We start from the raw sequence: 13722 nt of genomic DNA, 5'->3' as shown, positions 1-13722 counted from the left end.
CAAAATCTATTTGTGTCATGCATAAGTAAGACCCTATAATCCTACCAATGCTAAGTAAACTCCTTAAGCAAACATGTCAATACTTTGCCTTTGTTATTACTTTAGGAATAAGCCTTACCCAATATACACCATGTAAGCCAGACATGAAATTTTGTGTCATGCCTCACAAAAAAAATAAGTGTCCTACTTGCCTAAGGTAGAACTAAATGTATAGTTTTTAAGTAGATCCACTAGTTAAAGAAATATGAGGGAACATAGTTATGGGATACAGAGATTGTTATTAGAACCCCACTTCACTGGGGAACTTCCATATCATGAGATTACACTTGGATACTCGGGCCTATTTGATTGCAGGGAAAGCCTCTATCTCATATTCAATATCCACTCTGTGCTAAGCATTACTTTCCACAATGTCATATTTAGTCTTTGAATTGAATTTATAAGTATGAAGGAGTATCTTAACCTTTATCCAACACAATTCACAATAATAGCTCATAGGTTCATTTTGTGAGAATGGACTTTTCAACCTTAGAACCCTATCATTGTTATAAGAACTTTCACTATTGATCATTTTGTGTTTATGAGAATGAACTTTCAATAAACACAATAATAAGGTTATAATCATGTTCATATAGTGCATATACATGTAACTCATAATTTGGTACAAATATCATGTCTTACCCATCTTTAATTAAGGATCACATTCCCTTAATCAAAATATGGTTATTACATTCCACATGAATACTATTATCAAGAAACCACATACAACAAGAACAATTCAATACAATTGACCTTAACAAATTCACCCACATTGCATTCATAAAATTAGGGTTATAGGGGATTTCATGTATACATGGTATATTGATCATAAAAATATTTTAAAAACATTAATTAATCCATAATATATGAAAATTAAACCTTTGAAAACGATTTGAGAAAGAATCCATGATTGGAAGAAAACCCTAGGTCTTTGAAGTTTCTTCCTAGGTTTAAATTATATAGTTTAAGTAGGGGTGTGCATCGGTCGGTTCAGTTCGGTTTTATATATAATCTATTCGGTTTATCAGTTTTCGGTTTTAAAATATGCTAACCCAATAACAAACCAATAAGAAATTTTTTATCGGTTTTCGGTTTATCGGTTTTTGATGTTATCGATTCGGTTTCGGTTAACCCAATAAAAAAATATCGATCAAATAATATATAATAGTACGTATGTTATAATTACATGTTACCAACTTACCTGCCAAAACATAATAGGAAACTTTGAATGTTGATCAAATTACTAACATTCACAAACTTGCAAAAGCTATCGCCTACAATTACGAACTAGAATTAAAACTAAAATAAAATATTTCAATGAGACAATCTTAAACAGTTGCTTGATCCACCATATAATCAACAAAGTTCTCACCAATATCCTAACCAAAAAATCACATCGCCTGAAAAAGAAAAAGACAGTTGATAGACTATTAGAGTACATCTTTACATTTAATGACAAAATTGAACACACTTTGATGATGAACATATTTAATGAAATAGGCTCTATAAATGCATAACATCCACATTCAAATAACACTATAAGCTGCATACTATTAGGCTTAGAGCAACTTGTATCTAGAGTGGCTTTCCAAATATCAAGATCCAAGTGCGAAAAAGGAAGAGTTTTAACTCCACATTAATAATCCAGAATGCTAGTATTAGCCAAATCTATAAAGAATTTACGTTAATCAACTAAAAATATGCTTATGACGAATCACAATAACAATTAAAACTATTATAATTAAAATATCATTACCTTGTTCAAGCTGTTCGAGGACATCTATATCTTCCTCAACACTTATAGGTCTTGATTCACTTCTTATCCAATCTTGAAGGCACACTAGTGTTTGCACTAATTTAGGAGTTAATGAACTCCTAAATGAATCCAAGATACGTCCACCAGTACTAAACGCACACTCGGATGCCACACTTGAAATGGGAATAGCTAGCACATCCCGAGCCATCTCAGCAAGAACAGGAAATCTGGGTGAGTTTATTTTCCACCAAGACAAGATGTTGAAGTTCTTGATTTCAACTTCATTTTCTTCAGCAAGATATTTTTGCAATTCTGTTTTGACAGTTGTTGTATTTTCAGCTTTATGTTTCATTAGATCATCCATGAATGTCCCTAAAAATCCAATCGATTGGACAACACTGCCTGAACTTGAAAGTAGTGAACTGGAATTTTCAAATGAAGAACTAGATAAAGATGAAGAGTGTTGACTACCTTTATCTTTAGAAAGGGACTTTACATATTCACCAAACAACAACTCCATGTAATCTCTAACTCCATTCTCTAAAATTGGAGCTTCTTTGCCAAACATCATTTAAAGTGCAAAGCCAACTGAAACAAACTTGTGACGAGGATCCAAAACGCAAGAAATAAAAATCATTTTGTTCATCTTCTTTGGAGTACCCCAATACTTATCAAATTTTTCTCTCATATTTGAAGCAATTTTACCCAAAAGATCATCACTATCATCTTCGCTTGATATCAATTGTTTCAAATAACAAGAAACCGCACAAATTTTAAGAAAATGTGAGTTTGTTGTGACATAGTGTGATCTAGATACTTCTCTGGTAAGATCATGAAAAATTTGAAGAAAATTAGCAATTTTTCTGACATTGTCCCAGTCATCACTCAAAAGGGCACCAACAACGCTTCCATTTTCATCCTTCCATCTTCATCCTCAACAAACGGAAGGTAATGTAACAAGCCAATATCACGAGCATAATAGCTTAAAAATGCATTTTCAAACTCAATAGCTCTATATAACATCAAGTATGTGGAGTTCCATCTTGTAGAAACATCCAAACTTACAGATTTCTTACAATTAATATCAACATCTTCACAACTTTTTTGGAACCTCTTACACCCTGCAGGAGACAACCTTATGTATTTAACTGCTTTTCTAACCCGTTCAATAGAAACAGCAGACACCTTCAAACCATCTTGAACAATAAGATTTAGAATATGCGCCATACACCTCACATGAAGGTGTTCTCCATTCATGAAATTGATCCCCCGTTTAGTGAACATCTTAGATAACTCTTTCACAGTCACGTCATTCGAACTACCGTTATCAACTGTGATGGTAAATATTTTATCTAAGCCCCAATCACGCAAACACTTAATAATCTCATTAGCCATATCTTCACCTTTATGGCTGGAAATTGTACAGAAGTTGATTATCCTCTTATGCATAATCCATTCATTATCGATCCAATGTGCAGTGATACACATATAATTAATCTGTTGTAAGGAGGTCCAAGTATCAGTTGTCAGACATACTCTTTGACGTTCTTCTCCGAGAAATGTCTTCAACTTTTGTTTTTCTTCATCATAAAGCTTAAAACAATCACGTGTCACAGTGGTACGAGAAGAAATCATGAAATGAGGTTGCGCTACTTTCATAAAGTTTCTAAAACGTTCCTTCTCGACAAACTTGAATGGTAGTTTATCCACAATTACCATGCGGCATAAAGCTCTCCTAAATTGTTCTTGCTCAAATTTCCAGGAAACAACAACCACATCACATGTATTCCCTCCTTGAACAGATTGAAAGCCTATTTGAGTTTGACTTTTGTCAACAACTTTGGGCATCTTTTTACATGTTAACATATGATTAAGCATTGCCTTTGTACCATTTTTAACTGAATCAGCAAAATAATCTTGGTCGCAATGCTTACACTTTGCTTTCTTATTTCCTTCTTCATCAACAAATGTTCCAAAATTATCCCATGCTCGAGACCTTTTCTTTCTTTCTTTTGTAACCTTTGGCTGAATAGTTTGTGTTTGACGCATAACATTTGAGTTAATACTTTCATCACCCATGATCACTACCTCATCAGTTGAAATATTTTCAGCCATAGCCTATATGTGTGTCTCTGTAAAATATGATTTCACCAATAGTCACTAATCATGCAGCAATAATGAAATAATTTCAAGGTAAACTAAAGAGAAACTAAAGATATTTTAAAGGAAGTATTCAACATTGCTGAAAAGGAAAAGACTGATTGGTACTAACACAATAATATAGTTCAACAAGACAGATTTCTTTACATATTTTAATCAGAGAATTAAACAAAAATAAAATGATGCATACTAAAACAATCAATCCTAGAAATCGAACCAAATGAACAAGACTACTGACGTTGTGTTTGGCAGCAAACAAGAGCTTAAGACATGAAAAAGAAAAAGAAAAAAAATGGTCAAAGATCCAAGAAAGGAAAAGAGTACTAATAATAAATAAATAAAATTATTATAAGTATGAATTCATACTTTTTGTGGGTAAAATTTGATGAATCTACATGAACTCATACGTTGCATGCTAAATCTGCACTGGATCCCACGAGGTCGTTTAGTATATGTGGTTAAACAAATAAATTTGGAATTAAGTATGTAAATTTGGAGAAGAAGAGAAATCCTCACCGAGTCACCGTCGCTGTTGCAAAACCTCCTCGAAGACTTGCCGGCTGCCACCGTTTCTAACCCTATAAAGTAAAGACTAAAGGCTCCAAAAGTATTAGTACTAAATATTGAGATACTGAAAAACTAATATAAGTAATATTGAATCTATTTATGGATTAAATTATGTATATTTAATATTGAGGAAGGGTAAAGTAGTAAATAACTATCGTCTTATTGGGTTATCGGTTAACCCAATAACCCAATAGGAAAAACCGAAACCGACCCAATAACCCAATAATTATTTTTTCTAAACCCATTAAAAACCCAATAACCCAATAATAATAACCCAATAATATTTTATCGGTTCAGTTTATTGGTCGGTTCAATTTTTGCACACCCCTATGTTTAAGGGCTCCGTGAAAGAAAGTGTTCCATGGATCAAGATTACTATATCTTAATTGATTGATTTCACATGAAATTTGAGAATACATCTTTGACCTTGAACCCTAAGCTTGACCTTGTTATTTTTTTTCAATGGAGTCTTAGAGAGAATATTTGGAGAGGTTTTGATTTAGTTTTGGGAATTAATGATAATGAATTTAGATGGGTTATATTAGGTGATAAAAATACTTATATAACCCTTTAAAATAAGCTTAATTCGATACCACAGAACTATTAATTAATCAGGAAATTTCTAAAGAACCCCTAGAATCAACTACTAAAAGGCAGTTTCAAAGGTGATCCACATTTGGGGACCAGGACACGTGGTGGTCATCCGTTGTTTATGGTTATAAGTTGGAGAATTCAGAGGAGATACCCACGACCCCCACCTATGAGGCGTGGGTTCACCCTCAGTTCGTGGGTGCCCATCCATAGGTGAGGCTGCATTTTTACAGCTTTTTGGCAACTCCCTTGGTCCTCTTCAAGGACCCTTGGAGGGGGGTCCTTGGGTTCATGCCTTGAATTTCATACCAAAAACACTTGTACTTGTTTTTGGAAGCTATTTTACGAATCTAATCTTTATGTCAGACTCCGTTTAGGCCACTAGCTTATGATTTAGGCTCTAGTTTAGTTTTCTAGTTTTCGGGGGTGTAACATTATCTCCTTTTTTGGGAAATTCGTTCTTGAAAAACCTATGTCTTTGAAGCTTTTTCCTAGTTTAAAATTGGAAAGTTTAAGGGCTCCATAGAAGAAAATGTTTCATGGATCAAGATGTCATACCTTAATTGATAGATTCTACATAAAATTTGAGAGTAAAGGCTGGACCTTGAACCCTAATCTTGACATTGCTCTTGTTCTTCAATAGAATCTTATAAAGAGAATATTTGGAGAGGTTTTGATTTGATTTTGGAAATTTATGAATATGACCTTAGATGGGTTATTTTATGCGGAAAAATACTTATATAGTACTTTAAAATAATCTTAAAATGACACCACATAACCATTAATTAATTAGGAAATTACTAAAGAACCACTAGACTCAACTGCCAAAAGTCAGTTTTAGGGGTGATCCACGTTTGGGACCCACGGACCATGGGTGGGACCACCGTACATGCTGGTCATCCGCTGTTTGTGCTTGCAAGTTGGAGGATGCAAGGGAGTCTCAACCTCGACCCACAACCCCATCTATGGGACGTGGATCCACCTACGATTCGTGGGTGCTTTTTCGTAGGTGAGGCTGCATTTTTTATAATGTTTTGGAAACCCTTTTGGTCCTCCTCAAGGACCCACGGGTAAGGGGAGTTCTTTACGGTCCTGGATTGACGTTCATACCTAAAGTCACTTGTACTAGTTTCCAGAAGTTATTTTACGACTCTACTCCTTATGTTAGACTCCGTTCAGTCCACTAGTTTATGATTTAGTCTCTAGTTTAGTCTTCTAGTTTAGATGGCGTAACAATCTCGGTGCTACTTTTTCTATTGTAACACCATATATGGATATGAGGTTTAATATTTATTCGTATGTATTGTTTGGCCCTTCTTCTGTCTCTAATCTTATTGGTGAATTTATTGTCGCCGAAAGAGTCAATAGAAATTATCCCATCTCATTATTCCATAGAGCCACTCATGTTGATCTAGTAGAGTTTGATATTATTCTTGATATGTATTGACTCCATTATTTTTATGCTTCTATTGATTGAATAACTCCATGGTCAAGTTTTAGTTTCCAAATGAATCTAGCCTAGAGTGGAAAGGGGGAAATTATATGCCTAAGGTCAGTTGTTTCTTGTAGTAAATTTAGAAAAAATATTTCTAAAGGTTGCATGTACCATATTGTTAGGGTTAGAGATACGAATTCTGAAACCCTATTCTTGAGTCAGTCCCCTTTATGAATGAGTTTCTAGAAGTGTTTCTCAATGATCTACTCAGTGTCTCTTCTGAAAGTAAAATATACTTCGGTATTGACCTTCTTCCGTAAACGCAACCTATATTTATTCCTCCTTACCATATAGATGTGGAAAAAATTAAGGAATTGAAAGATAAATTAAAGGATTTGTTAGATAAAGGTTTCATCCAATCGAATATCTCTCTATGGTGCTCCAGTTCTATTTGTACATAAAAAGGATGGTTTTTTTTTCATGTGTATTGATTACTGGAAATTTATCAAGGTTACCATTATGAATAAGTATCATCTTTCAAGGATATATGATTTATTTTATCAACTCCAAAAAGCGAGTTACTTCTCTAAGATACATATTCGGTCAGGTTATCACCAATTGAGGGTAAAGAAAGATGACATTCTGAAGACAACCTTTTGGAATAGGTACGATCATCATGAATTATTAGCAATGTCGTTTGGTTTGTCTAATGCGTAGACCACATTCATGGACATGATGAATCGAGTGTCTAGACAAAATCTAGACATGTTTGTGATTGTGTTTATCGATGGCATATTGATTTACTCAAGCAGTGATGATTAGTATATCGATCATTTGAAGATTATGTTGTAAGTCCTCAATGACCAACAACTATTTTAGTTAGGTTTAGTAAATGCGAGTTTAGGTTGAGATACATGGCTTTCCTAGGTCACATTGTTTCTGGTAATGGTATGAAGGTAGATCATAAGAAGACATATGTAGTTAAGAGTTAGTCTAGATCGTTATCACTGTCCCCTTCAGATATTCAAAGTTTCTTGGGTTTGAATGATTAATATAGAATGTTTGTGGAAGGTTTTCTTTGATTGCCTATCCATTGACTGTATTGACACAAAAGAAACTTAGGTTCTCAGGTTTGAAAGCGTTTGATAATGGTTTTCAAAAGTTGAAAGACAGATTTACCTCCGCTCTAATGTTGACTTTACTAGAAGGGTTTGATGCGGTTTTTTTGTAATGCTTCAAGGATTGCATTAAGGTGCGTTCTTAAACAAAATTGGAAGGTTATTTATTATGCTTCAAGGAAAATTAAGATTAATGAAAAGAAATATTCTACCAATGATTTGGATCTAACAACGGTAGTATTTTGCTTAAAAAATTGGAGAAACTATTTGTATGGTGTCTATGTTGATGTCTTTCCCGACCATGAGAGCTTGCAAAACATTTTCAAGCAAAAGAATCAACTTTCTCCAACGTAGATGGCTATAATTCTTGAAGGACTATAACATGAGTGTCATTTACCACCCAAGCAAGGCAAATGTGGTGGCGGATGCTCTCAGTCTATTAATAATGGGTAATGTTGCTCAGTTGAGGATTATAAGTAGGATTTGGTTTGTGATGTTCATATATTGTCTTAATTGGGTGTTTGATTGGTTGATTCTGATGAAGGTGGTGTTACAGTTCACAATGGTTCAAAGTCGTCTTTTGTGTCGAATGTGAAAGTCAGGAAAGTTCTTGAACTAATTTTGGTTGAACTGAAGAAAGTGGTGGTTAAAAATTTTATTGAGTCTTTCTCCCAAAGAAATGATGGTGTGCTTTAATATCAAGGTTATTTTGTGTTCCCAGTGTCGATTACTTAAGAGAAAAAATCTCATAAGAAACTCATAGTTCCAAATATTTTATTTACCCAGAACCACCAAGATGTACTGTGACTTGTGGGAGGTCTATTTGTGGAATGGGATGAAGAAGACTATTAAGAAATTTGTGGCTAACTGTCCTAATTTTGAGCAAGTGAAAGTGGAGCATCAAAGGCCGAGAGGTTTGTCCCAAGACATTAGAATTCCTACTTGAAATTGGGAAGATCTGAATATGGACTTTATTGTGGGTTTACTCCACACTCGCCAGTACTACGACTCATTTGGGTTATTGCTAATTGTATGACGAAGTCAGCTTATCTCATTCCGGACAAGGTTTCCTATTAGGTGAAGAGTATGCTAGTTGTATCTAAAAGAGATGGATTTGTTATCTTTGATCATAGTACCTAATTTATTTCTTAATTTTTGAAGTCCTTCCAAAATGTCCTTCGTATTTTTATTAAGCTTAGTACTACCTTTCATCCTCAAACCTATGGGAAAGCGGAGTGTACTTCTCAAACTTTGGAAGATATGGAGTTTCTAATGTAGACTTCAATATTAATTGGGATATTCACTTGCCTTTGATAGAGTTTGCATATAATAATAGCTAGCATTCAAGTATTAGTATGGCTCTATTTTGGGCTCTTTATGTAGGAGGAGTATATTACCTATAGGTTGGTTTAAAGTTGGTGAGGTGCATTGATAGGTATGACTTGTTACATGAGGATCTAGAGAATGTTTTTTTTATTAGACGAAGGTTAAAAATGGCTCAAAGTCAACAAAAGTCCTATGTCGATGTTATAAGAAGGGATTTGGATTTTGGGATGGATGATTGGGTTTACTTGAAAATTTTACCAATGAAAGGTTTAATGAGGTTTGGAAAGAAATCAAAGCTTGATCCCCGATATGTATACCCATATAAGATTTTGAGGCACACTGGAAATGTTGCTCATAAACTTGATTTGCCAGATGATTTAGCATTGGTGCATCCAATTTTGAATGTCTCTTTGTTTAAGAAATGTGTTGGTGATCCAATATATATTATATCATTGGAGAGTCTTGGTATAAAGGAGAGCCTTTCTTATGAACAAGTTATGGTTGAGACTTACGAATAAAAGTTAAAAAGTTGTGAAATAAGGAAGTAGCATCCGTAGAAGTGTTGTGGAGGAATCAAAGGGTTGATGGTGCTACTTGGGAGCCGAGGCCTATATAATGTCCCTTTATCCCCATCTATTTCCCTCCGATCATACTATAGCTTGAGGTATTTATCTGTTTATGGTTCATTTTTTTGGATTCATGTGTCTTAGTTATTCTTATGTTTCATCATGCATGCAAACTTGTGGAACAATATGCTCTTTGAGGAAACTAGTTATCTTCATTGATTACTTCATGATTATGTGTATTCAACTAAGATTTGAATGTATGTATTATAAAATGATTTTTTGAATATGATTATCTTAGAATGATGTTCCTTCTTGGCTATGTGTATTTTGATAAAATTGCATTCATGTTTGATTGTTAGTTTCTCTTCTACTCTATTCATACCAGTTTGAGTCCCATTCGAGGATGAATATTCCCGAGGGGGAGATATTTTAACACCTTGAATTTTAAAAAAGAAAGAAAGGGATTTTTGGGCTGCAGGTTGTGTCAACGGGTCACCATCTACGAACTGTAGAAACTTCTACAGGTCGTAGATGGCATTTGTAGAAGAGGGAAAATATTTTTTTTAAAAATCAAGTACCAATACCTCTTTTTATGGTTGCACAGGATGACCTGTCAACCATTGTACGAGTTATTGATAGCTTCGTAGATAAGTCCTAGACATAGTGAAATTTTGAAGGTTTAGTTGGTTTCTACAACTAGTGTCTACAGATCGTAGGAAGACCTATGGGTCGTAAACAAGTTTCTTTAAAGTTGGTCCAATTCTAAAAGTTTTGTACTTTGCTAGAGTTGTCTATTACAGTTCGCAGAAAGTCCTAGGGATCGTAAGTACAAACAGTAAGAGACAATTAATTTTAAGGGGCTTTTGAGTCTTTTTCCTAAATGATTAATGACAAGACTTGGTTGTTTTGGTCCTAATACTAAGCCATATATAAGTCTTTTAGGCCTTAAAACTACCCATTCTAAATCATTCCCCTAAACTCCTAAATTCCCTCCAAGTTCATCCCCTCCAAGTTTCCATTAACCCAGGAAGAGCAAATTAGGGTTTCAAGCACCAAGGTGTCAAATTCACCATAGAAGTTGGGATTTGAGCGCTAAGGCATGTTAATATTAACCTATTGATTCCTTTCCTAATAGGATTCCTAAAACTTCGTCCAATTTTACAAGTTATATTCTCAAATCAAAGTTAGAGTTTTATTTAATCTTCATGGGTTCTTTCCAATTATGATCTAATTGATTATTTTCTATCTTTTTATGCATGAATTGAAAGTAATTATATGTTTTTGAGTTGAATTCACATGAACCCCTGAATGATTCGTGATTTCTAGACTATGATTATATGATGAAGATTATGAACTATTAAAGATGATTTTATGAAGACATGCATGTTCTTTTATGAAATTGATATAAATGATTTAAGGTTGCTTTGACAATAACGCATCGATGTTGTTGTTGTTTCAAAAGGTTCTTACACAAATTATTTGTAAGGTTAGAATGTTTTCTCACCTAGTTGAATCATGATTAAGGATCTATTCTAAATGAACTTTAGCTTTGATTGGTGTCTTAATTGTGCCTTTGCATGGATGATAGTAGGAATATGATTTATGACTATTCCATGAGATTTTACTTAGCACCGAGAGGACTTTGAGATTGAGTCTCTTCCTTTAGTAGAGATCAGGTTTCTAGAAGAAATCTTCTTGTCCCTAACTATATGCCCCCGTAGGATTTGTCTTAGAAAGACATAGCTAGTGGGTCCATTTAAGCTAGAAGTTTATGGTTCTTACCTTGAAAGTAAGGACATCTTTTTAATGTGGTATATACATAGGATTTCATGTTATAGATCACATGGCTTATGTCAGCTATATTGTAAACTTCCCACAATATTGAACTAAGGTTACTTTATGAAAGTATCTCACAAGTGTTTTAAAAATGTTTAACTTGCATTGACTATTACTATGACTTATGTTTTCTAAACCTTTTCTGTTGTGATTTAAGATTGGTTATTACGTGTCATGTAAAGTGTTTCTTAGCATGATTTCATAATTATGCAATGCTATCATACAATCTATAATATGAACCGTAAATTTAAGGTTCATCAAAACTGTCTATGTATAGATCTCTTCTGGCCTGTTACAACTTCATACAAACTTTCATCTTGGTTCATAGGTACTCATGTAGGAGTTGACATTATCAATTTACAAACTCAGCTTATACAATCACCATCTACGAATTGTAGGTGGTCTTCTTCAAATTGACACTAATAACGTTTCTGTAACTTTTTAGCTTTCAACTCACTTATTAATTTCTGAGGTGTTATTGTCATGATCGAGGGTTACATCATAGATGTAACATGGCGTATAATACTCCTAAAGGCCACATACAAGCCACTTAACATATCATAACATAAAGTAAAATGAAGCGGAAGTCTTTAACACTAGTCTCAAACCATATAATACAAGAAAGTCTTAGGGACACAACCCATACAATAATGCTAAAACATAAAATTAAATACATAAAGTAAACATGATCAAATCCTCGAATGCTATGAGGACTCACCAAATCTTCACTCTCTATTATAAACCTAGCCACGGGGATAGAGGTTAATATCGCTAGACCCTACATTTAATAATAATGTAGACAAGAGTATGTGTTAGTACAAATGTACTAAATATGATGGCTGGCATAATTTATCAACATAAGTATAACATATATATTAGCAACATAAGACATATACCATAAGCGTAAGAGGTAACAACATAAGTCATAAGCATATTCAATATACATAAATCACCATACCATAAAAGGAACATCTCTCAAGTAACCTCAATTTGTTTTTACTCAACACATAGGTCATCCATCTATAGTCATACATATCAAGGAACGCAATTCAAACTACAATCCAAGCTAAACAATCATCATGACAAGCATAATCTCGTATTAAAACATACTTACAATACTTCCTTGAAGTAATATTGTTTCATCATAACAATGCTACTTTGATTAGGGATTAGTCCCTCATTATCTATTCTTTACTATTCATGGAAGAGTACCGCTTGACTAATCCAAGACAAATCATTACTTATGAATGGTTACAATTTACCAATTTAAGGCTACCAAGTAAAAGTACCCCATTATGCTAGACCAAGCTATCATGGAAAACATCCTCTCATGCAAGTCCAAGCTACTCATGGAAGGGTACTATTGCTCAATCTGAAATGGTGTGGCCTCACCATTCAAGCTATCATGAAATCATACTCTCATACTAGATCAAGCTAACCTGAATGGTACGATTTCTCTCCACGAGATCTACTAACTCAAGCTTCATGCATGGTCTTGTCTTTCAAGTCAAGCTATTCATGAAGGGATTTCATATCAATACTTCGACATATTATAGTTCATTCATGCTTTGATTAATTTTAGATGAGCAATCCTTTCAATCTAGAATAATTCTATGTGAGAAAACCTTTCACATTATACATTGATACATACATAGAGTAGATCATGTGGGTAAAGTCCTTCCACAATAATTCTATCTACTAATTTACCATTATCATATAAGCTTCACTCTCAAAGCCTTATTATTCATAATTCATCATTTTAGTTTTACTCTCAAAGACCTAGCAATCAATATTCATAGCTATAAGCCTCTCTAAAAGTAATACTTCTCATAATCATCACATATGCCTAGATCTCAATACATTCTATCCTCAAAGTCTACAAATCATAATACATCATAATACTTGATTTCAATCAATTCATGTCTACATGCTTACCTAAGCAATTCATATCTATCTACTCAAGTCTCAAGCAATCTATCTTGTATTTCATCAATCCTAAAAGATTTCATCTAAATCCTCAATTTCCCCTTTCATAAAATAAAACCTATCTATATAAAGTTCATCTTAGAATCACAGGTTAGGCATGAATACATGTACTATCATACTAAAAACATGCAATTTATCATAAACAATCATAATCTACTCAATTGGATCATAACCCATAACATTATAAGAAACCCTAATTTGACTTGAGGAATTCTAATTTAAATTAGGGAAATCATGAGGCTCCATGGATGAAAGGATTTTATGGATGAATAAACCATCATACCTTGATTACAAAGCCTATAAATATTGGAAGATTTGAAACTTGAATTGACATAGCTTTAC

At 33.8% G+C, this 13722-nt stretch overlaps 2 protein-coding genes across 2 annotated transcripts; one reads left to right on the top strand and one right to left on the bottom strand.

The window, feature by feature from the left end:
- Positions 1 to 1675: 1675 nt before the first annotated feature.
- On the bottom strand, positions 1676 to 2363 carry LOC109120032 (zinc finger BED domain-containing protein RICESLEEPER 2-like). Its single transcript, XM_019213398.1, has 2 exons — positions 1796 to 2363; positions 1676 to 1707 (listed from the first exon to the last, which is right to left on the bottom strand). Exons 1-2 carry the CDS (start codon positions 2361 to 2363, stop codon positions 1676 to 1678), a joined length of 600 nt encoding a protein of 199 aa, XP_019068943.1.
- Positions 2364 to 9159: 6796 nt separating this feature from the next.
- LOC138348036 (uncharacterized) lies at positions 9160 to 9510 on the top strand. The gene has a single exon (XM_069296643.1). The coding sequence runs from the start codon at positions 9160 to 9162 to the stop codon at positions 9508 to 9510; it is 351 nt and encodes a 116-aa protein (XP_069152744.1).
- The last annotated feature ends 4212 nt before the right edge of the window (positions 9511 to 13722 follow it).

The sequence above is a fragment of the Solanum lycopersicum genome, chromosome 4 (assembly GCF_036512215.1).
Source record: "Solanum lycopersicum chromosome 4, SLM_r2.1".
NCBI lineage: Eukaryota > Viridiplantae > Streptophyta > Magnoliopsida > Solanales > Solanaceae > Solanum > Solanum lycopersicum.
Note: the sequence above shows the minus strand (reverse complement) of the source record. Positions and strands in the feature narration are given on the sequence as shown.

Coding starts and splice junctions, on each gene's coding strand:
- LOC138348036 (XM_069296643.1), top strand. CDS start 9,160: ATGGCTCAAAGTCAACAAAAGTCCTATGTCGATGTTATAAGAAGGGAT.
- LOC109120032 (XM_019213398.1), bottom strand. CDS start 2,363: ATGTTTGGCAAAGAAGCTCCAATTTTAGAGAATGGAGTTAGAGATTAC. Junction 1,708..1,795: donor CCTCGAACAGCTTGAACAAG/GTAATGATATTT, acceptor AATTCTTTATAG/ATTTGGCTAATACTAGCATT.